The sequence below is a fragment of the Belonocnema kinseyi genome, chromosome 2, assembly GCF_010883055.1.
Source record: "Belonocnema kinseyi isolate 2016_QV_RU_SX_M_011 chromosome 2, B_treatae_v1, whole genome shotgun sequence".
NCBI lineage: Eukaryota > Metazoa > Arthropoda > Insecta > Hymenoptera > Cynipidae > Belonocnema > Belonocnema kinseyi.
This window is the reverse complement of record NC_046658.1, coordinates 79,377,974-79,400,343: the sequence shown is the minus strand read 5'-3', so window position 1 is coordinate 79,400,343 and position 22,370 is coordinate 79,377,974. Positions and strand designations below refer to the sequence as shown.

The window sequence follows — 22,370 nt, the reverse complement described above, 5'->3', positions numbered from 1 at the left end:
TTTTATCCATATATAAGGGTTAAACAAGCAGCGCATGGTCCTACTGGGAGCAACCGTCATCTAGAAATAACACTGTCTCCCAGTAGAAGTTCCGTAAATCACATGACGACGTCTCACGGCCATGAGATGGGTAGTCACAGGGCGCGATACCATGAGCCCTCTTTTTTTTTGTATCACACTTTCTGCCTCTATCTCTTTCACTACGAAATTCTCCTAGATACCTCTGCGGCGACACTAACCATCGCGAGCCTAAGATCACTCATGTTTTTTGTATTTATGACCTGAATATCTATCCTCTGGTGCAAGCAAATTTCAAATTGCTTCAAATACCGTCAATTCGAACATAGGTATCATTAGACATCTTGACACTGGAAAGACCTATACATATCTGGCGTGCCTCAAAACCACAATCAGGACATAACATCAGTGAAAGAATCTCTCCCAATGTGCCGACGTTGAACAAGGTATCTACGTCTAACATGCTTGCCCTCCCGGCTGTACTCTACTCGCTTGTGGTGGTCCATTTAACGAAGGGCAAGCTTACGGCCCTGGATATCACCACGCGTAAGATCATGCACATGCATAAGAGCTTGCTTACCAGTTCGTCCGTACTCGAATCGTTCTAAGTACAGCTCACAACGTTGTAAATAGCGGAGATCAAATTCTAAAAATGTCAGGATACACGAGATGATTGGCAAAGAAGCGTTCATTTACGAAGCCGCAGAGCAGGTGGCGTAGACCCTTGGCCTGAAATTTAATATCAGAAGTGAGGAAAGTTCATTAATCCATTTAGATGCCTTGCTTCTTAAAGCCGAAGTCAAGAAAGCAGACGTTTCAAAATTTCGGCAACAGCTACGGGACAAGGAAATACACGGAAACTTTCACAGAAATGTAGAAGATTAGTCCTTATGGAAGGAGCAAACTTTTCCTTTCCTCAGATTATCAGGACTTAATTCAGATACAGAGGGTTTTATTTTCACATTGCAAGATGTTACCTGAGTATATACCGTGGCCGCATTTGACGTCGAGGCCCTCTTCGACGAAGAAGATGCGAATGTCGAGAGAGTGAGCATACTTGAGTTAGCTTTCGCCTATGATAAGGTTGTTATGGCAGAGTCAATCGAAGACTTGCAAAGAATGAACAAACTGAATACAAGCATGAAGAACTTGAGCCTCAAAATTAACGTAAATAAAACAAAAATTATAGTGTTTGAAGGAAAATGTGAGAAGACAAGGTGCCACATTGTCCTAAATAATGAGGGAATAAGACAAGTTTATAAGTACGTATATCTTATCACTAGTGATGGAAAGGTAGATGGAGAGTTAGATAGGCGTATAAACGAGGTTAAGAAGGTTATCGGTAGAGCAGGGCCTATTATCAGAAGTAAACATATATCAGTTAAAGCTAAAAGGACAATACATAATTATATATTTATAACCGACTGTGTTGCACGGTAGCGACACGTGTATCAATTAAGAAAAGGATAAGAGTAAAATTATAGCGATTAACAAAATATTCCTGCGCATGATATGAGGTAAAACACCAATGGACGAAGTGAGTAACAAGATAATCCTCCAATAATGTGGCGTAGGGGAGACACTAGTTGACATATGTGAAAGAAATTCTTTTATTGGTTTGGGCATGTTGAGAGAATGAGAGTTGAACAAGTAACGAAACAAGTCTATCAAGATAATATAAATCGCAGTATGCCTCGATGCAGACCGTATTAAGAATGGTTAAAATGTGTAAATGAGATCCTAAGTAGAAAATACAAAATAAGCCATAGAAACATAAACGCTTGCATGAAAGAATGCATGGACGTGAAAGAAGATGGAGATGTATGCGAGGACAGAAAAGTTTGGCGACAAATAGTTTATAAAAAGAGTATCAGTGGAGTGAATGATGTCTTAAAAAAGACCTTCGATACTAATGGGCCTGAATAGAGAGCTGCCCATGATGACTTGATGAGGCTTTTTACTTGGATGATCGTTAGAGAGATTGATCAGCCACCTGGGTCCGAGCAGTCTTGCGGAACGAACGAGCTATTTGATTCAGTAATGGGAATTCTAGATCAATCTCCCTTTATCACCGAGTGAGTCACGCTTCTCCAGAAAGGGAAATGGCTATTTGCCTCTTCAAAATACGATCTTACATCCTTGCAGGGGCGGTACATACACATAGGTACTTTAAAGCAATTGGCATGAGCTTTGGACTGGACAAGTGTGCCTGAGTCCACCTGCACAATGAAAGACTAGAAACTACATCATCGAGTGATCAGGTTGTTTAAATATCTGGCTGTGATTTTTTTGTTAATTATTTGTTAAACAATTAGCGCATTTATTGATTAGTGTACAGTTACTGTGTGCCTGTACGTATAGATTTGAAACTTTCGTAATTAATTTAAAAAAAAATAAGAATCACATCGAAAAGATAAACCTTTGGATTCGTCTTAAAAATACGTCGGTGTAAATTATTTGTTTTTCGTTCAAACAATTTGTTAAACAATTAAATTATTTTTATACTTATGTAACTTTTATAAACAAACTAAGCGTCGGATCGAAAAACCAAGTACACCAGTGCATTCCAAACGAAAATATCTAGGTGTGATTTGTTTATTTGATTTTTTAACGATTTGTTAAACAATTATCGCATTTGTTCATTAGTGTAGAGTTGCTGTGTGCCTGTAGATCTTAGTTTTCCTACCAAATTAATTACAAAAGTTTCAAATCCATATCGAGAGGTACACAGAAACTGTACGCTAATAAACAAATGTGCCAATTGTTACAAATGATTTTAAAGAAGTCACACCTACATATTTTCGATCGGAATGCAATGGTGCTTTAACTTTTTCGATATGATTACTAGTTTCCTTTTTGAATAATTGCAAAAGTTTCAATTCAATATCTGTGGCAAAATTCAATGTGGCAAAATTCAATGATTGAATTCTCGGCTCCGACTTACTATATCACTGCAAAGGAGAGGGAAAAGACCTTAAACGGGAGCTGTAACGGCTGAAACTATCATTGGTTTTTAAACTTAAATCCGTACCAGCGTACCAAAAACATGCCGAGGTACTTTCGAAGTGGATACAGAAAGCTGTCATCTTTGGGTCGCTTCATATCCTCAAGACACACACGAAGGTTTCGCCGGCCTGTCACTGTGATTTCGTCGTGCCCTGTGGCCATCCATCTCACGGTCGTGGTTGTTTAACTTTTTTAACTATATAAATTTATTTGTTTTATCTATTTATTGCACGAAATGTTAAATTTTACGTTACCAAAACAAAATGATTTTTAAAAATAGTTCATCTTTCTCATCTTCAATTGAACCTCCCCGGATCAAAAGGGGATACGCGTGGATTCAGCCTGAGAATTATTGTCCAGAAAGTCAATTTTTAAAATCGCTTGAATGTTAATTTCAAGGACTGATACTTGTAGAGAATTTTAAGGCACATCTTTTCTTCTTTTATAAAATATTTGTAGGTTTTACAGTTTTTGAAGTAATTAATAAAAATTAGATTTTTCGAAAACAAAAATTTCCATCTTTTTTCACTTCAACTCACGCTTACTCAGTCAACTTCTAGAATTTGTCAACATAATTAATACTAAATTACATTTTCAAGTCTTTTGAAACTATCTGTAGAAGAAAAACGTGAATATTTTAATAAACAAAAAAGTTGTTAATTTTTTTTTTGAGGCTTCGCAAAAATCATAAATTTCAACCTTCAAGCGCTTCGTTTATCGAGCGAATTTCAAGCAACGAAAAACTTGCAGTGACAAAGTTGTTTATTGAGGTTCAAAGAAGTTTTCTGGAAATTTTCAGATCAATCGCATTAATGGTTAAAAAATTATGAATGTCTTAAATTACAAACGGAAATCTTGACGCTGTTGCCCTATGCACGCACCTCTTCGGTTACGAACGTGTTGCAGCGGACGTGAAGGTCAAGTCGGATACCATAACAAAAATAATAACCGTTTGTAGTTTTCTTCTAAAATATACTATAAATAAAACAAAGAAGAAGTGAATGGATTATTTCTTAGAATACCTGCAAAAGCATTATTTTTGAGACAGGTTTATTTTAGTAAATACCCTACTAATTCAAGAAAGAATCTCAAAATGAATGTAGTTTAAAATAAAGAATTATTTTAATAATTTTATTTCACAATGTCTAATAAATCAATTATTTCAGCGATGATATCTTGAGCATTACTTTGTTATCAGATTTGACCTTCACGTTCGCTGTAACACGTTCGAAGCCAAGCAGACACGTGCATAGGGCAGCGTTAAGACTTCCGATTTTAATTTAAAACATTCATAATATTTCAACCATTAATGCGATTGATCTGAAAATTTCCAGAAAACTTCTTTGAACCTTAATAAACAACTTTGCCACTGCAAGTTTTTCGTTGGCTAAAATTCGCTCGATAAACGAAGCGCTTGAAGGTTGAAATTTATGATTTTTGCGAAGCCTCAAAAAAAAAAAAATTAACAACTTTTTTTTTTATTAAAATATTCACGTTTTTTTTCTCGAATAGTGCAAGAAGACTTTAACACGTAATTTATTGACAAAAGAATCAAAAAAGTTCCAAAATTGGCTAAGTTAGGACGAGTTTAAGTGAAAAAAGATTGAAATTTTTTGTTTTTAAAAAATCTATTTTTTACCAATTTATTCAAAAACTATAACACTTACAAATTTTTGCATCATAAAAAAAGATGCGCCTTAAAATTCTCTACAAGAATCAGTTCTTAAAATCGAAATTTGTACTATTTTTAAAATTGACTTTCAGGACAATACTTCTCATTCTGAAACCATGCGTATCCCCCTTTGATCCGGAGAGGTTCAATTATAATTATATTTTGGATAGTTTTATTTATTTTCGTTAGTAATTAATAATAATAAATATAACCTTCAATGTTCGAATCTTGATTCACAGATACCTTCTTGTAAACGTTGGAGCAGATGGAGTGAAATCACGGACATGTACGAAAAACTGTAGTGTCTCTGCAGATTAGTGAGTGTTATAAAGATAATTTTATTATACCTGGTCTCTGAAACAATTACTCAATAATAAATAAAAAATGAATAAATAATATAAATATATAAATAAATAATATAAATATAAAAAATAATATAATCAATAATAAAAATTATTTAAAAAATAGCCTCGGTGGCTCAGTTGGTTAGACGTTCGGACTTTCACCTCAGAGGTCCGGGGTTCGATCCCTGAGCCAGTACCTTTGGAAATTTTTCTATGTACCTTTACCGAGGTTCTGGTGGTTCGGAACCCACCTTAAGCTGTAGGTCCCCCTATCGTTTGCTTGATTGCAACCCAGTCCTTCAATGATGGGGTAAAACCCCAGGCTTTGTCCAATAGGTCGGGGCACACTGCTCTAATCAGATCACTTGATTGCATTATAAAAGTGCATTCGTGACTGATGATATATACTGGGACAGCCCCGTGTTAAATAATCAAAAATAAAATCCAACTCTAGCCAAAAATGCCTTTGAGATGTTGGGCAGTAGTATCTATCTTAAGCCTGTGACAAAAATTATTGTTAAATTAAATAATTAGATTTTAAACCTAAGTGATAAATCTGGGATAAAAAAATTAATTCCGGATAAAAATGTAATATTTGATATTTCCACCAAAGAATATTGTTATTTTCAATTAAAAACAGTTGAATTATACCAAAAATACGACTCTTCAACAAATTAGTTAAACCCTCAACCAAAACAGACTAATGTTCAAGCCAACAAGAGGAATCTTCAACTAGGGAGTTGAATTTTTAACCAAGAAAGATTTTGCAGGTAATAAAAACATTTTCAGTTTATAAAATTAATTGTCAAATAAAAAAGTTACATTTTTAACCACAAATAGTATAGTTCAATTTCCAGTTAAAAAAATTAATTTTCCACACAAAAAAACGAATTTTTAACCAAAGAAATTAAGTGTCTGTCAAAAAATATAATTAAAAAAAAATGGAATAGTTAAATTTTCAGTTGAAGAAATTAATTTTTAACGAAAACATTAATAATGAATCTTCAACAGCTACAACAAAAATTAATTTGGGACAAATAGTTGATTTTACAATCCAAAAGATTAATTTTCATCTAAAAAATAAAAATTTTGAATAAATAACAGTGATTTTCAACGAAAAGCTAAAAAGATAAAGTTTCAACCAATGAGATTACTTTTCTATCAATAAAGACGAATTTTTAACAAAAGAGTGTGCCATGTTCATAACATTTTTAACCAAATAAAATACATTTTCAAACATTACATTAGAAAAAAAAAACAGATAAATTTGTAGCCAAAAGATTAAATTTCTATCAAAAAAGAAATAATTTTTTAGAAAAAATTGAATAGTTAAATTTGCAATGGAAGAAATAAATTTTTATCGAGAATAATGAATCTTAAACCAAAACAATGAATTTTTGCCTAAATAGTAGTTAAATTTTCAATCTAAAAGATTAATTTTCTACCAAAATATACAAATTTTTAACAAAACAAATGAATTTTTAACTTTCAACGCCAAAAAAATAAAGTTTCAACTAATGATATTACTTTGTCAAAAAAGTCGAATTTTCAACAAAATAGAGTACAATTCTCATCTAAATTTTTAACTTGAAATAGAATAGATTAAATTTCTATCAAAAAGATAAATTTTCAGCACGAAATGAAATATTGAAATTTTTAAATAAAAAATTATTTTGAATAACAAACAAATTTTTTCCCAAATTAACAAATCGCTAAACAAAAGATAAATTTTAACTGCGAAGATTAATTTTGAACAAAAAAGATAAATTTGAACAAAATACAGAAATTTTGAACCAAATAGTTGAATTCTCAAATAAAGAAGATAAATTTTCAACCAAACATGGAATTGTTTAATTTTCAGTTATACAATATATTTTTTAAATAAGAGTTTTCAACAATCAAAACAACCAAAACCAAAACAGATCAATTTTAACCAAACAGTCGTGATTTTTAATCCCTGACTTACCCTGGCCAATACTGAAATATTTACGAGAAAAGGATAGTAGATTTTTAATAGATTATTTGTATAACAAATTTTATTTACTTACTAATCAAATTCACAGAATTGGACAAAACAAGATGCAAACTTCTGGTTATTTTTTTCAGAATCTTATTGTTAATTTTTCCTCGTTTTTTTCGGAAATTAGATCTTTAAGATATTTTGCTTTCAAAAATATCAACTTGAAAAAATAAATTTTCTCATTGCAGTATTACTTTTTTAAATCGGTGTATTCCTAAAAAAGTGACTGACACCGCAGGATCACTAATTAAATCTCTCGGATTGCAGGACTTTTTTCATGTGAGTAAAAAAGTAATAATTTCTTGTGATTTTGAAAATACCTAGAGCTTAAAACTTAGTTTCAAAATCACAACAGTGAACTTTATAAGTTTTTTAACGTGTTCTTAGGAAGCGGCAAGAGATCTCTCACAAGCGTGGCGTGAAATCATTTATCTTCTATTAATCGCCTTGGGTAAGATATTAATATTTTAATTCTTTAATTTTTATGATTTGACTTTTAGATTTTCCTTAATGCAAAAAAATATTTTCAGCGATATCCCTGGTCATTTTAATCGCTTTCCGATATATCGTCCAGTATGTTATCTACCTCGTCCTTACTGGCGCTGTCGTAGTGTGTATTAGTGGAACTACGTATCTATGGTAAGTTAATTTGAAACAGGAAGGTATTAAATAAATATTTTAGAAATATATATTTAAGCACTTTTTTACTTTTTTGAAATTTTTAGATTTTTAATGTGGGTGCATTGTACAACTTAGAACATTTAAAAATTATTCCATGGATCACATCACAAAAGGTTTTTGTTCGCGAAAAAGAGAGAAAATATGGGAATGAGTACAAATTTATTTTTAAATGTAAAAAAAAGAAATCATTATTTTATATCCGTATTTTAAATTTCAATGAATGTTAAATTGAATATACTAAAGTCGTTGGAAATCCATTCACGGCGATATAACAAAACCCCGAAAAAAATAAAATTGGTTGAATAAATCATTTTTATATGTTAAAAATCATTCTCATAATCAAGAATATTTTATGTTTTAAAATACACCATCATGAATAATTAAATTATAGTAACTTAAAGTACAATTACATACTTCTTTACAAAAATTGTTATTTCGCCCGTAAATATAAACCTAAATCTTAAATATTTTGGTTTGAAATCCGTCAAATAAATATTTGCAAATATTTATTGGTAAAATTTATGAATAAAGTTGGAGACTATTAAACACGGGTAATAAATTTGGAATGTTTAATTTTTTGATTATTTAACTTTGTATATTTAAGTTAAAAAGTGTTCAACTTCTAATAAGTATTTATTTTAAAAATGACCAGAATAACATTTTATAACTGTTCCAATTTTATGCATTAGATAACCACTTTGGTCTCCGGTTTTCTCATTTTTAGCATGTCCTAAACTGTCAGCTTGAAGGTTTTTTCAAGATTCCTATTTTTAAAGAAATATGGTTTTCAGCACTGGAAGTTTGATGCACTTATATAATTATATTTGTGTTGCAATATATTATTTTTCATTGCAGTATATTCTAGTTTTAAATATAGAGTGATATTGGAGATGTACCATGAACAATAATTATTATATACTTCATATGCACATTTAATATTGTCAGACAATTTCCCCCTCAATTAAAATATTTTATTTTCAAATGCATAATATTTAAACTGAAAGGGGGAAAAAGAGGATCTTTTTCGAGAATATGGAAAAAAGGGGAATTAAAAAGGCGAAATTCAGGAGAATAGGAGAGAGATTATACTTCCTGTTATTCAGTTTTAAATACTTTAGAGTTGATAAATTGATTCAATTTTTTAGGCTCCAAGTGTACAATTTTTCAATTTTTAAGTCTTTAATTGCACCATTATAATTCTCAAGTCTCATTTTAAAAATTTTTAAATCAGGTCGTTAAAATTATTTCATGTATAATTGTACAGTTTTGAATGCTTATTGTCGAAATCCTTAAATTTTAAAAGCCTAAGATTAAAGAATGTTTCATTCTGTCAATGATTAATTTGAGTGCCTTTCCAAATTATTCATTCTCGAAAAATTGAATTTGACTTTTTAAGTTTAGAAAAATTTCATTTGATATTTTTTAATTTTCATCCTTTTAATTTTGAAAGTTCAGATTTTAATTCCGATTTTTGAAGATTGTCATTTTAGATTTACATCATCAACTTAAATAAAAGTTAATTTTGAATTTCAGGATATTGTGGTACCAAGAAAGAAAGCTAGTTGCGAACAATAAAATACATGAAGATGACGCGAGTATTACGGACTATCTTATCTACGCGATAATAATGACGATCGTAACAGTAAGTTTAAAACCACATTTAAAATCACAACTTAAAGCTATAATTATCATTATAGTTTTTCTTGATTCTGTATCTGCTATTTTTCGATAAAAACCAACATTTTCGGCGGAGCTGTTTTTGAAAAAATCCATTTAAATAAAAATACCCAGTTACTCTCGAAAAAGTTGCGAGATTTGAAAAAAAGTTGAGAGAACAAGTTTGTTCCTTGGAAAAATTCCTACAAAAGAATTAAGGGCATTTCGTTTTCTTAAAAACGTTATTTTTCGATTCCACTATAAATTTCTTTTTTTCTTATTTCTTGTTCACGATATAATTATTTTTGGTAGTGCAACTAGGAATTTATACATACCCAAATGTTTTTTAACACTAACAACTTTTTATCCTCAGCTGATAACATTTAGAAAATAAAAAAATATCTTGAGGCAATTCGAAAATATTATTTATCTGTTTTAATTTTCTATTTGATATAAAAAAAGTGAAAAACTAATTTTTAGATCTGGAAACAGTTGTCGTGCAATTTTAACAATGTTTTTGCCGATTGAATTTAATCTTACTATCCATTCCTAAAAATTCTTTGAAAAATATTTAATTTTACTAAATGATGACTAATTTTTTCGGAGAAAACATTGTCTACAACATACTTTTTTCAATTTCGAAATTAAATTTTTCTATTGTTAAAATCGGTCCATAAATGTTTTAAAACTAAGAATTTTTAAGCAAATATTTGTATTTAAAGACTTTTCACTTATTTTCTGAATTGGAAGCAGAACAGTTGTAGGGAATGCCCCCCCCCCCCCCTCAACAAAAAAAGGACAATGATTTATTAAAATCGAACCATTTTCTTTAAATTGGTAAGATACGGCAGTATGAAACAATTCAATCATAATACAAAAACTAATTTTAAGATTTTATTTTTTTATTTTTTAAGAAATGGTCGATAATATTATATCAATTCCTAAAATTGTAAAAAAAAACTTTTTTACAGATACCTTATGCTTTCTGTTTAGCAAAAACTTAGATCTTTAAAAAAATAGTTTTTCAGTGGATTTAGGAATCAACATAATATTACGTTAGATTCTTGGTTTTATTTCCAGGAATCCTGCATATTAATTAAAGTTGTAGGAAATGTTTTCGCCAAAAAATAAGTCATGATTTATTATAATTCAATCATTTTTTTAATTTCAAAAAGATGCGACATTAGAATCTTAGAAATATTTTTTCTAGAGACCTAATAAAAATCAGAAAACGGGAAAAAAGTGTTTGTATGACTTTAAGGTTCAAAAGAATATTATTAATGATGCGATATAATATTAAAATATTTTTAGGCGTAAAATTTAAAAATTAAAAAAAAAAATTTATTTTATCAATGCTTTCTGCAACAGAATTTTATCTTAATGTCGCTTTTTACCAATTTTTTAAAAATGGTAAAATTTTAATATTGGTTATATTGGTTTTTTTTTATTATTCATGACTGATAAAATAATTTGAATTTTTATAATAATAGAAAACTTAGTTTTCCACTTACCTCATTTTTGGCACGACACTACCTTAAAATAATAAAATTCAAGTTTTTTAAGAAAGAGAAGTTAGATTACAAATTATGAAGGAGTTCTTTTTGTAGGAGTTTTTTCAAAGAACAATTTTTCTCCCTCACCTTTTTTAATGTCTCGCTTCGTTTTCGAGAAAAACTGGGTATTTCGATTTTTTAAAATTAAAAATGGATTTTTTTTCAAAAATGGTTCGGGCGGAGATTAAAAAAAAAAAAATGTAGTGAAACATCCCAGGTAGATGATTGGTTAGACTCATTTCAACGAAACTGTGCCAAGGCTTGAATCAAAATTTATTACCTCCTAGGTCATCACCGTCCTCGTTGTTCTCGTAATGCGAAAAAGAATTGCTCTGGTTGTCCAGCTGTTCAGGGAGGCTGGAAAGGCCGTTTATGCGATGCCTGTTTTACTTTTCCAACCAGTTTACGTAAGAAATATTTATATACATAACAAATTACTCATTTAAAAACTTAGAAATTTTATTTTGTCTGCAACAATAGATGATTTTCGAAGACCTTTAGGCAATAGGACTTATTATATTTCCTATTTTTAAATATTGTAACAATCATGATATTTTTATTTTAAATGGTTCATTAAAAGAAAATTAAATTGAATTAAACATTCAAACCTGATCCATATTGTTTTCAATCACTTCCAATTTTAATTAATTATCTCCCGAGAATTTGTATAAATTTGAAAAAAGTTCCCAACAGTCTGAAACTTCTATTCTTATGATAGCAGCAATAGAAACTCGAGATTAAGCAACAAATTATATCATAATTTCGATTACCTTCTGAGAAATATATCAGTTCAGTGGTTCATTTTTAAGGGGATTAAAAGGGGGCTTTATTTACTATTAAAAACTTTTTATATCATATGAGTATCTCGTGATTATTGAATGAACGTGCCCTCTAACATTAGTCATTTTTCTATTAATTTTTTTTATTTTACGTTGAAAAATGCAGCAATTTCTACTAATAAACATATATAAAAAAATTCAATCACATCAAACATTAAAAAATCAATAAACAACAGTCTATAAAATTATGCATGTTTGTATTAAAAGAAAATTAATTTTTATCAGTAGATAGATTGCTCAAAGCATTGTTCTGAGTAAGTTGAAAACAAATTTTAAACACAAAAATGACTATTTGAAAAATCCACTAGTTTTCTTTGACTTCCTTAAACGTCTAAATTTGTTTCTAATGTATTTTTATCATTTAAAAGGTCTTAGATATTAAAACAATTTTTAATAATAAAAATTTTATAGTTAAAAAAAACATAAATTGAAAAAATTATTAATCGCGATAATAACAGCATTATGAAGATAACAATTTTTTTACATACACAGTTTGTTAACTTATAAAATCATGCCACACAACAATTATCACATATTAATAATTATACTGTATTAGAGGACCCAAACATACGATACTTTTTAAAATTTTATCTTCGGTTTTCAAAATTTTGTTTCTACATCCAAAATTAACCAACTTTTCTCTGATACGCCGTTTTACGTATTTAATTACATATTTTTAAACTGAACATTTAAAATATTTTTTAAATTAATAAAAATTCCTATTTATTTACTTATCACAGGCTTCACAGTATTTCCCATTTTTTATTTTTTCATTAAAATTCGAACTGAAGCAGTGGAACCTATAACAAGAAAATCCATTTATTTTTAGTTCAAAGTTCATTCTTTTTGGTTGAGAAGTCTACCAGAGTGTACTATTATATTATCGGTTGAGAATTCATATATTTTAATTAACAATTTTATTATTTGGTTGAAAATTTAATTTTATGGTTTAAATTTAAATTATTCTGATGAAAAATCAATAGTTTTGTAAAAGCTCATCCTTTTTGGTTTTTAATTCAAAGGTTTGGTAGAAAATTCGTCATTTTGGCTGGGAAATGCATTTGCTTGATTGGATTTCCCTTTTTGTTGAAAACTTATCTCTTTGGTTGAAAATGTATTTATTTTGTTGATAACTCGTTTCTTTTGTATTGAAAATTCTAATATTTTGGTAGAAAAATTAACTGTTAAGTTTAAAATTAACTTTTTTGTTGATAATTTATATTTTTCTTTTTAAAAATTCAACTTTTTTTTGTTTTTTTAGAAAATTCGTATTTTTGATCTGAAAAATCAAAAATTTAGTTGCAAAATCAACTATTCTATTGAAAAGTCATATTTTTTTGGTGAAATAAACTGTTTTTGATTTAAAATTAAAATATTTTTGGGTAAAATATCAAACATTACTTTTGTTTTAGAATTCATATTTTTCGGTTAACAATTTTATTATTTTATTGAAATTTGACATTTTTGGCTGAAAGTTTAATTGTTTTGTTAAAATTCGACAAGTTTGTTCAAAAGTCATCCTTTTGTTTGAAAATCAACTTTTTTTTATTAAGAATGTATATGTTCGGCTTGAAAATTTAATTTTTCTCTAGAAAATGTATCTTTGGTTGAAATTTCAACTATTATATTGGTTAAACTGTTTGATTGAAAGCATGTTAAAAATTCACTTTCGTGGTTGTGGATTAATAATTTTAGTTGCAAATTCATCTCCTTGGTTGAAAACATAACTATTTTCTTGAAATTTCGTCTTTTTGTCTCGAAAACTCAAGAATTTAAAGTCATATTTTTTTTATGAATTGCACTTTTTTTCAATTGAAATATTTTTTGTTTAAAATATATACTATTACATTTTTCGTTAAGAATTCATTTTTTTAATGCAACAGCTTGGTTAAAAGTTGAGCAACATCGTTAAAAAATTAATTTTTTGTTTGTTTGTTGAAGATTCATCATTTTTGCTGAAAACTCATCTCTTTTTGTTTATTATTCGTATTTTGGGTAGAAAATTGATCTTCTTGATTGCAAATTAATACATTTTTTGATGTTGAAAATTCAACTTTTAGCGTTCCGCTTATGATTCTTTAAAAAAAGGGGAAAACTTGGATCAAAATTCTCAATTTTAGCTGTTTTAGAGAATTTTTCAAATTTAAGGAGGGAAAGGGGACACATTGTTATACGAAATGGATTAAAAATTTAAGGAACCAAATTCACTTTATGAAATATTTCTTGATTTTTCAGACGTACCTGCTGGTTATACTGACCGTTTTAGCTTGGGTGTACTGCATGTTGTTGATAGAAAGTGCCGGCGATCTTTACAACAATACCAGAAAAAATCACCTGCATTACAAAAAGGATACAATAATTAAAGTAAGCATAACAAAATATATATTAAGTCTTAATTTTGCAATTTTACAAATTAAAAAATGTAATCATTATACTAGATCGCCAGGTGGTACAACTTATTCCTCTTCTTTGTGATGTGTGAATTTTATTTGGGATGTCAGCACATGGTTGTCGCTGGTTCAGTAGCACGTTGGTTTTTCACTAGGTTGGTAAAGACTAGAAATTGTTCTTACATGAGTTTATAATTTTCTATTTAAAAATGATATCTTTAAATACTTCTGATTATTCCATTTGTAATTGTGCAGTGAAGTCCAGTTGAATGTGTTAGAATCCCAGAATTATTTTTTATCGTTCTAGAAAGAGAAGAAAGAGACATGTATTTCACAATTTGGTCACAAATTTTTGGTGTATTTTCTACAATAGTTTTAAGATTTTCCGCGAATTCTAACAAAAATGACACATTTTTTTCAAAAGTAGGATTTTTTGAACAAGTATAGGTATTCGAGGTTTTATTATTTTATTCGACGTGGAAATTCTTGCCCTTTCGATTGATTGTAAGTAACTAAAATGACAAAAGTAATGATCAAAGCTGTTGTTTTTTCAAATTATTCAAAATGGATTTTCTCAAAAAATCTACTTTTTAAAATTTGCATTTTTAGGGTTTTAATATCTCCGGGTTAGGGAAAGTGATAGATCACTGGCCAAAAGGGAAAATGTGAGTGGAAAAGAGGGAGGGAAACTATGGGAAGTGAAGGGAAATGAGTGGGTGGGAAGTGAGGAACAGGTACGTGAGGGGAAATTACGAAAGGGAAAATTAGGGGAGGGGAGTAAGGGGAATTGAGAATTGGGAAGTTTGGGACATGATGGGAGGGCAAGTAGGGAAAGTGATAGAAAAAGAGGGAAGGAGAAAAAGGAGAAAATTATCCCCTATTTTTAAAAGATGTCAAAAAAATATTTAGAGGTCGCCATGAACGTTTTTATACTAACAATTCGACTTTTTAATGTTTTCAATTTTTTATTTCTACAATTATAACTATAATATTAATATTCGATAAATTCGTGTTTATATCATAACCGTCATCAACATCATACTTTTTTTAAGACTATTTTTATATTCATCAACCAAAAAGATAAATTCCCTGAGAAAAATATTATAGTTGATATTTCAAACAAAATATTTTAATTTGGATTCAAAAACAGTTGAATTTAACTAAAAAATATGAATTTTATGCTAAACTAGGTTTTTCAGTGAAAAAAGAAAAAAAAATTTCAACCAAATTCTAATTTGAGGGAAAAATAATTTTTAATACAAAATAAGAATTTCGAATAAATATTTATTTTTTATTTTATATAAATATCATTTTTCTATAATTCTTGAGAAAATTCTAGAATATTTTTGAAGATTTCAGATAAAAATTTTAGCAAAAACTTGAGTCAGTTTAAGCCATTTAAGATTTGTAGACGTAAGGAAAAAATTAAAAAATATTTGATAAATTTTCGGAAATCGATCAAAGTTTTCAAAGATTTGTAATGCTTTTAAAACTTCTAAAACTTTGAACTATCTTTTAAGCTAAATCAAATTCTTCCGATAATTTTGGAAAATATTTAAAAATTTTAAAACTGCCTTATAACCTTCCAGATTTTTTTGTCATGTTTGAAAATATTTTGAAATATTGTAGATCATTTTGAAGAAATCTATTTGAATGATGTTTTTCAACATAAAAACCATTAAAAAAATTTTCCAAGAATCATAAGAATATTTTTATTCTCTTAAAATCTTTTAAAATTCCTATAAAAAATTCTTCATTTTTTTTTCGAAAGCTTCAAAAATCTTCTTATCTTTTTACATTTAACATTCTTTTTAATATTTTCAAAACGTATAAATATTTCGTAATTTTGCATGAACTTTTTCTAAAATTGTGTTTCAAGCATGATATATATTTTTTTCTACACAAGTATTCCTTAAATTTGTTTTTGCAATAGTAGAAATTGTTATCAGTAAAGTAAGTAATATTTTCTGAAAGTTTCATTACTTTAAAAAAAATTAAGGATGAATTGGACCTCTTAATCTATACTTTATCGTAACATCGCAACTTTCAGGGTGTAAATACCCACCTTAAAAATATTTTTTCATAAGAAACCAAATTTGAGAGTCAAGCGGCATCCTGCTAAGGAATTTTCTTTATTGTACAACATGGGACAGTAAAATTGCTGAATTTAAACTTTAAAAACTTTATCAGATCGAAACATCGGCGAAAAACGTCCGTTGTAACGTTTAAATATTTGTTTGAAAACATTGCAAAAAACGGGAACCATTTGCTCACTAAAATAAAAAAATTTCAATTCAAGTTTTTGAAACATTTCTTTTCTATCTTGAAAATATTTGTGTTTTTCACCCCATAACTGAATACCTGTTCTCGTTCCCGAAATACTGCATCGTAAAAAAATGCTATCCTTTTTTGAGAATTCTCAGGTAATCTTCAAATGGCTTATAAAAAGTAAAATCGAAATTTTTGGTTCAAAGTGTGAAATACGTGTCCCATTATTTTCATTCTAGAATATTTCTGGTTTATTTATATTAAAAGCAGGCCTTACAAAATTTCTAATTCTAAGAAAGTAAACATATTACCATAGAAAAAATTCGGATGTAAATATTAATTATTTTTAATAAATGAAATTAATGTGATAAAATATCTTTTTAGGGATAAATCGCAATTATCTTTGGCTGTAACACGAAGTGCTGGTACTTTGGTTCGATTTCATCTTGGAACAGTTTCATTTGGGGCAATGATAATTGGTGTTGTCAGATTTCTTAGAGCAGTGTTAGCCAATGTTCATAAGCGACTTAAAAAGTACGATAATGATTGTGTAAGAGGTATTTTATGGTGTTGCCACTGCTGCCTTTGGTGTTTCGAATGTGCCCTCAAATTCCTCACCAGAAACGCCTACATTGAAACAGGTAAATATTCCAGAAAATAAGCAAATTGTTAGGTAAATTAAATCAACGCTTTTCCCTTCTGAAAAAGTATTATACGAAATGAAGTATTAGAATTATTATTGGGAAAACGTTTGGTAAAATCATCACGTTAATTATTTGCTGTAATTTTACTTCTTTTTCTGTGATATTTTTCATAAGGACAAATAGAATTCATGTGTAAGCATCATATTAAATTCGATTATAAAACGCTTCGAAAAACATGACAAGAAATTTAAAGATTTAACAGTAGTTGTGTTTTTAACTAAAAAAGATTAATTTTATACCGAACAGTTGAATTTCCAACAAACAAACATTAATTTAAGACCAAACAGTTGCATTTCCAACTAAATACTTCAACTTTTAAACAATGAGATTAATTTTCAATAAAGCAGTTAATTTCTGAACTAAATAGTTAAATCTTCAACCAACAAAGATGAATTTTCAACTATAAGCCTTTGCATTTTTAACAAAAAAGTCGCATATTCAAACCAAAAAGACGACGTTTTTAAGAGACAGTTTAATTTCCTACCAAAAAGATGAAAACTTAATACAAAAGTACGAATTTTCTATCAAAAAGAAGAATTTTGAATGAAACAGCAGTTGAAGTAGTAGAATTTTTCAACCAAAAGAACCAATTTTATATCCAAAAAGACGAATATCAACGATACAGTTAGATTTTTGTCCAAAAAATATGACTGTTAACAAAATAGTTGAATTTTCAACAACAAAAAAGATGTATACATCAAGGAAAGAGTTGCATTTACAACAAATTAGTAGAATTTTTAATCTAAGAGATAACTTTTCAAGAAAATAGTTACATTTTTATCCAAATCATTGAATTTCCAAGCCAAAAGAGGAACTTTTAGAAAACAGTTGAATTTTCGATATGAAAGAGCGCATTTTCTAACAGAAGTACAAATCTTGAAGAAAACGGTTAAATTTTGGAACAGAAAATATGACTTTTAACAACATAGTTGTATTTGCATCAAAATAGTAGAACTTTTAATTAATAACTTTTAACTTTTTTTAAAAAGTAGTTAAAGTGTTAATCAAATAGTTAAATTTTTAACCTAAAACGATGAATTTTCAAACCGAAGAGAAGAATTTTCAAGAAAAGTGTTAAACTTTAAGTCAAAAAAAAATTTTCACTCAAAAGAGAACAAAACGTCTGACCGCTGCGAGGTAAATTTTCTACCAAAAAAAAGACTTTTTTAAAAAATAGATTAATTTGCACCAAACAAAAAATATTAACCAACGAGTTACATTTATAACCAAGCAGTTGGATTTTCAATCTAAAAATACGAATTTTCAAAAAGATATCAAAACTTCTAACCAAATAGATGAATTCTCAATAAATAAATAAATTTTTTTAATATTTGAATTTTGAATTGAAAAAATTAATCTTCAATAACAAAATCTAATACAATTTTTACTAAAACACATGAATTTTTGAACGAAAAATTCGCATGTTTAACAAAAGAGGTAAACTTTTAACTGAGCAAGATTTTTGAATCAAAAAAGAAAAAAAATCAACCAAATTGTTAATTTTTAACCAGGCAGTTATATTTCAAACAAGTAAATGAATTTTATACCCACATAAGAGAATTTCAAACCATAAAATACTAATTTTTTTACAAAACAGTTGAATTTTCAACGAAAGAGTTGAATTTTGATTGAATAATTAAAATTTTTTACTAAAAAGATAAATATTTAAAACAAAAGACATATGTAAATCATTCACTACATAGTTGGATTTTCAACTAAAAACGATTAATTTCCAGTTCGAATTCTAGTATAGACAGGAGAAACAGGGTAAGTTTCTTGAAAACAAGGGAGAAAGAGGAAATGTTGAGAAATATGGAAAAGGAAGGAATAGGGAAAAATTGTAAAGTCTCTAAGGGTTTATTATTTCGCCGCTGTAATTATTTTTCATAGTGATTGAAAACATGAGTTCAATTCCGTCCATTAAATTCATAAATAATAAAGGCCTCGATTTCGCTAACGAACTCTAATATTTTATTTAAAAATAGTTATTGGACGTCAAGTTTTCCCAACTCACTTGACAGTAAGCATCATTTTGAAACATAATGGCTGACTTTGCTCGTTATGAAATGCTCTAAGAATTCACAGAATTAAATAATAATTTATCGAGCTCTCAAAATTTCAAGCAGAGCCTTTTTCATGCAAATTAATAAACATTAGTTAATAAATGAAGAAACTGGTACCAAAAGATAAAAAAAATACAACTAAGAAAATTATGTTTCTTGTACGAATTAATTTTTTTTCAGCTATTTATGGATGTAATTTCTGTACTGGTGGAAAAAAAGCCTTTCAAGCATTATCAAATAACATTCTTAGAGTGGCTGCTATAAATAGCGTAGGAGATTTCGTTCTCTTCTTAGGGAAAGTTCTCGTCGTGGCCCTTACAGTCGTTTCCGGTGTCTGCTTAATAGAGGTAAAAAAATCTTCAATTCAAAAATTAATATTATATTGCGTAAGAATATTTTAAATAAATTAACAAAAAGTGTATTTATTAAGGTAACATTAACAAATACAATTTTGTAATTATTTTATTTAGAAAAAGCAGGGCCTTCAGCATCCATGGGTTCCGATTTTAGTGGCAGCAATTTTTGCATTCCTGGTGGCCCACGTTTTCATCTCAATTTACGAGGTACTTACGAATTTTTAATGTTCACATTAAATAGGGGACACACCTACAGTGGATAATAAACATACCTAAGGAACCTACAATTTTAATTTGTTACCACATAGTTTCGTAACTATTAATTAAATTATAATTATTATTTTACATACATTAGTATTTTTAATTAATGATAATCTGCTGTAAGTTCTTTACCGTTTATAGAGTGGTGTCCTCTACATTTTTTATATAAAAATAATTTTGTTTTAATTGTGACTTTAACTTTGAAAATATATTATTTTTTATTGAATAGATGGTGATTGATACTATTTTCATCTGCTTCTGTGAAGACTGTGCAAAGAACGACGGTATAAGTCGCCCATACTTCATGAGCCGTGGCTTAATGGTAAGAAATTAAATTAAAAGAAAGTACTATAGATAGATGCATTAATTTTGGACAATTCAAAATCTATGTCACGCTATTTTGAACATTTTTTCCACAGTCACAAATATGACCCCCCCCTCCATTTTTAAGTGAACATTTTTTCTTCGATTTAATTTCAAAAACACGTAAAGTAAAATACTAAACGTACGAAGATAATATTTTAACAGGGGAAAATTCAAAATATTTTCAGCCCAATATTTGTACAGCCGAGTATGTTCCTATGCAGAGGAAATGGGGAGATTTTCCACGAAAATAGGGGACTGATAGAGAAATTCTTTTAAATCAAATTGATCAGCTCGACATGTATAATTTTCAACAAAATAGTTGAATTTTCAATAAAAAAAAAAATTAATTTTTTATCAAGCGAAATACATTTTTAACGAAAGGTTGAATTTTTAAGCTAAAAAGTCGACTGTTCTATTAAAATAAGTTTTAAACGCCAAAAAATGATTTTTCAACCCAAAATCGCAATTTTCCATTACATTAAATTACATTAAATTACAATTCAATTACATTTAAAAAAATAGTTGAATTTTTAACAAAGTAATTATATTTTCAACAAAATAGTTGAGTTGTTGATGAAATTATAGAATTTTCAACACAAAAAATTCAATTTTTAAGAAAGTAATTCAACTTCCTGCCAAGTATTTTAATTTTCAATAAAATATCTTAATTCTCGAAGAAAAATATATATAATATTTGAGAATTCAAACAGAAAACTTTAATTTATAATAAAAAATAATCGAATTTAAATCAAAAGATGGATTCTCAGCGATAAATTTAACAGTTGATATTTAACCCAAATGATATTTTATTTTAAAATAAAAAACAGTTAAATTCAATGCAAAACGAAGAATTTTCAACAAATGAGTTGAATTTTTAAATAGGAAAGACTTTCCAGTCAAGAAAGAAAAGAAATATTAACCAAATTATTGAATTTTCAAACCAAAAAGGCGAATTTTCTAGAAAGCAGTTAAATTTTCAACACGATCCTTTTCCTCGATAATAGAATAATTCAATTTTCAGTGAAAACAGCAATTTTTAATTTAAAAAAAAACGAATTTTTCAAAAAATATTTCAATTTTTTCCAATTGAAATGAACGTTTAAACAAAAATGAGATGAATCGTCAACTACTAAAATGAATTTTTAACAATGTATAGTAATTAATTTTCTAGCCAAGTACTACCTCTTTCAGCCAAGAAGATTAATTTTCTAGTAAACATATGAATTTGCAACCAAATATATCAATTGTTAAGCAAATTGTTAAGTTTTTAACTGAGAACGATAATTTTTTAACCAATAATGAAACAGTTACATTTTCAGTTAAAAAAATCATTTTCATTAAAAAAAAACGAATTTTCAACAACTTTGTAAAATTTATAACCAAATAGATGGAGCGTCGACTAACAAAGATGATTTTTCAAACAAAATACAGTTAAATTTTCAATTCAAAAAGTGAATTGTCAACAAAATAATTAAATTTTCAGCAAATAAAATTAAGGCTTAATAAAGTAGTTAATTTTCAATCAAATGGTTGAATTTTGTATTAAAAAAAAACTACAAACAATGAATTCCCTATGAAAAAATTTAATAGTTGAATTTTCAACTAAAACCGATCAATGTTTAGCAAAAAATGGATTAGTTAAATTTTCAGTTCATAAAATTAATTTTTCATGTGTTGTATCGCATTCCCCAATCCCTTGGCAGTGTAACGTAGTGTTTGAAAGTCCTCTTTTATTAGGGTAAAAATGAATTAAAACTGCGTTATTTTTTCTTTTTAGGAATTCGTAGAGAACAGTAAAAAGGCGCTAAAGGTTTTAGAAGAACGGCAAGGAACTACCTCGTAATTTAAATAAAAGATCACAAATGATTCCATACCTCGAACAAACCATAGAGGAGATTTAGATGACCAGTATTTTTTTAAGAATAGTTTTTTTTTAGCTCTTAAGGAAGAAAATTGGTCTTGTATTTCATAATTACTTACAAAGTTGCTTGACTGACAGAAGAAGAAAAATGTAGTTTTTCTTGAAAAAAATCTGATTGATAAGAAACAAATTTATTTAAAAAGGAGAATTTACGGCGCTTTTTCTACTGTAAAGACTGCTTTAAAGCTCGACTGATCATTTTTCATATTATAATTAAGTATATTATAGTGAATAAAGAAAAATGTTGCGTAT

At 28.2% G+C, this 22,370-nt stretch overlaps 1 protein-coding gene across 5 annotated transcripts in view; it reads left to right on the top strand.

Annotated features, from left to right (window-relative positions):
- The window catches only part of LOC117167071 (choline transporter-like protein 1), a 72,400-nt gene extending 50,274 nt beyond the window's left edge, over positions 1-22,126 (top strand). For all 5 annotated transcript variants that reach the window (XM_033351670.1, XM_033351671.1, XM_033351675.1 and 2 more), the window contains 13 exons: positions 4,936-5,013; positions 7,249-7,339; positions 7,448-7,511; positions 7,591-7,699; positions 9,275-9,383; positions 11,238-11,357; positions 14,025-14,153; positions 14,228-14,334; positions 16,832-17,088; positions 19,395-19,561; positions 19,685-19,777; positions 20,061-20,153; positions 21,975-22,126. In XM_033351670.1, the coding sequence (XP_033207561.1) occupies positions 4,936-5,013; positions 7,249-7,339; positions 7,448-7,511; positions 7,591-7,699; positions 9,275-9,383; positions 11,238-11,357; positions 14,025-14,153; positions 14,228-14,334; positions 16,832-17,088; positions 19,395-19,561; positions 19,685-19,777; positions 20,061-20,153; positions 21,975-22,040 (1,483 nt within the window). In that variant the 3' untranslated portion in view covers positions 22,041-22,126. The remainder of the gene's footprint in view (positions 1-4,935; positions 5,014-7,248; positions 7,340-7,447; positions 7,512-7,590; positions 7,700-9,274; positions 9,384-11,237; positions 11,358-14,024; positions 14,154-14,227; positions 14,335-16,831; positions 17,089-19,394; positions 19,562-19,684; positions 19,778-20,060; positions 20,154-21,974) is intronic.
- Positions 22,127-22,370: the final 244 nt, after the last annotated feature.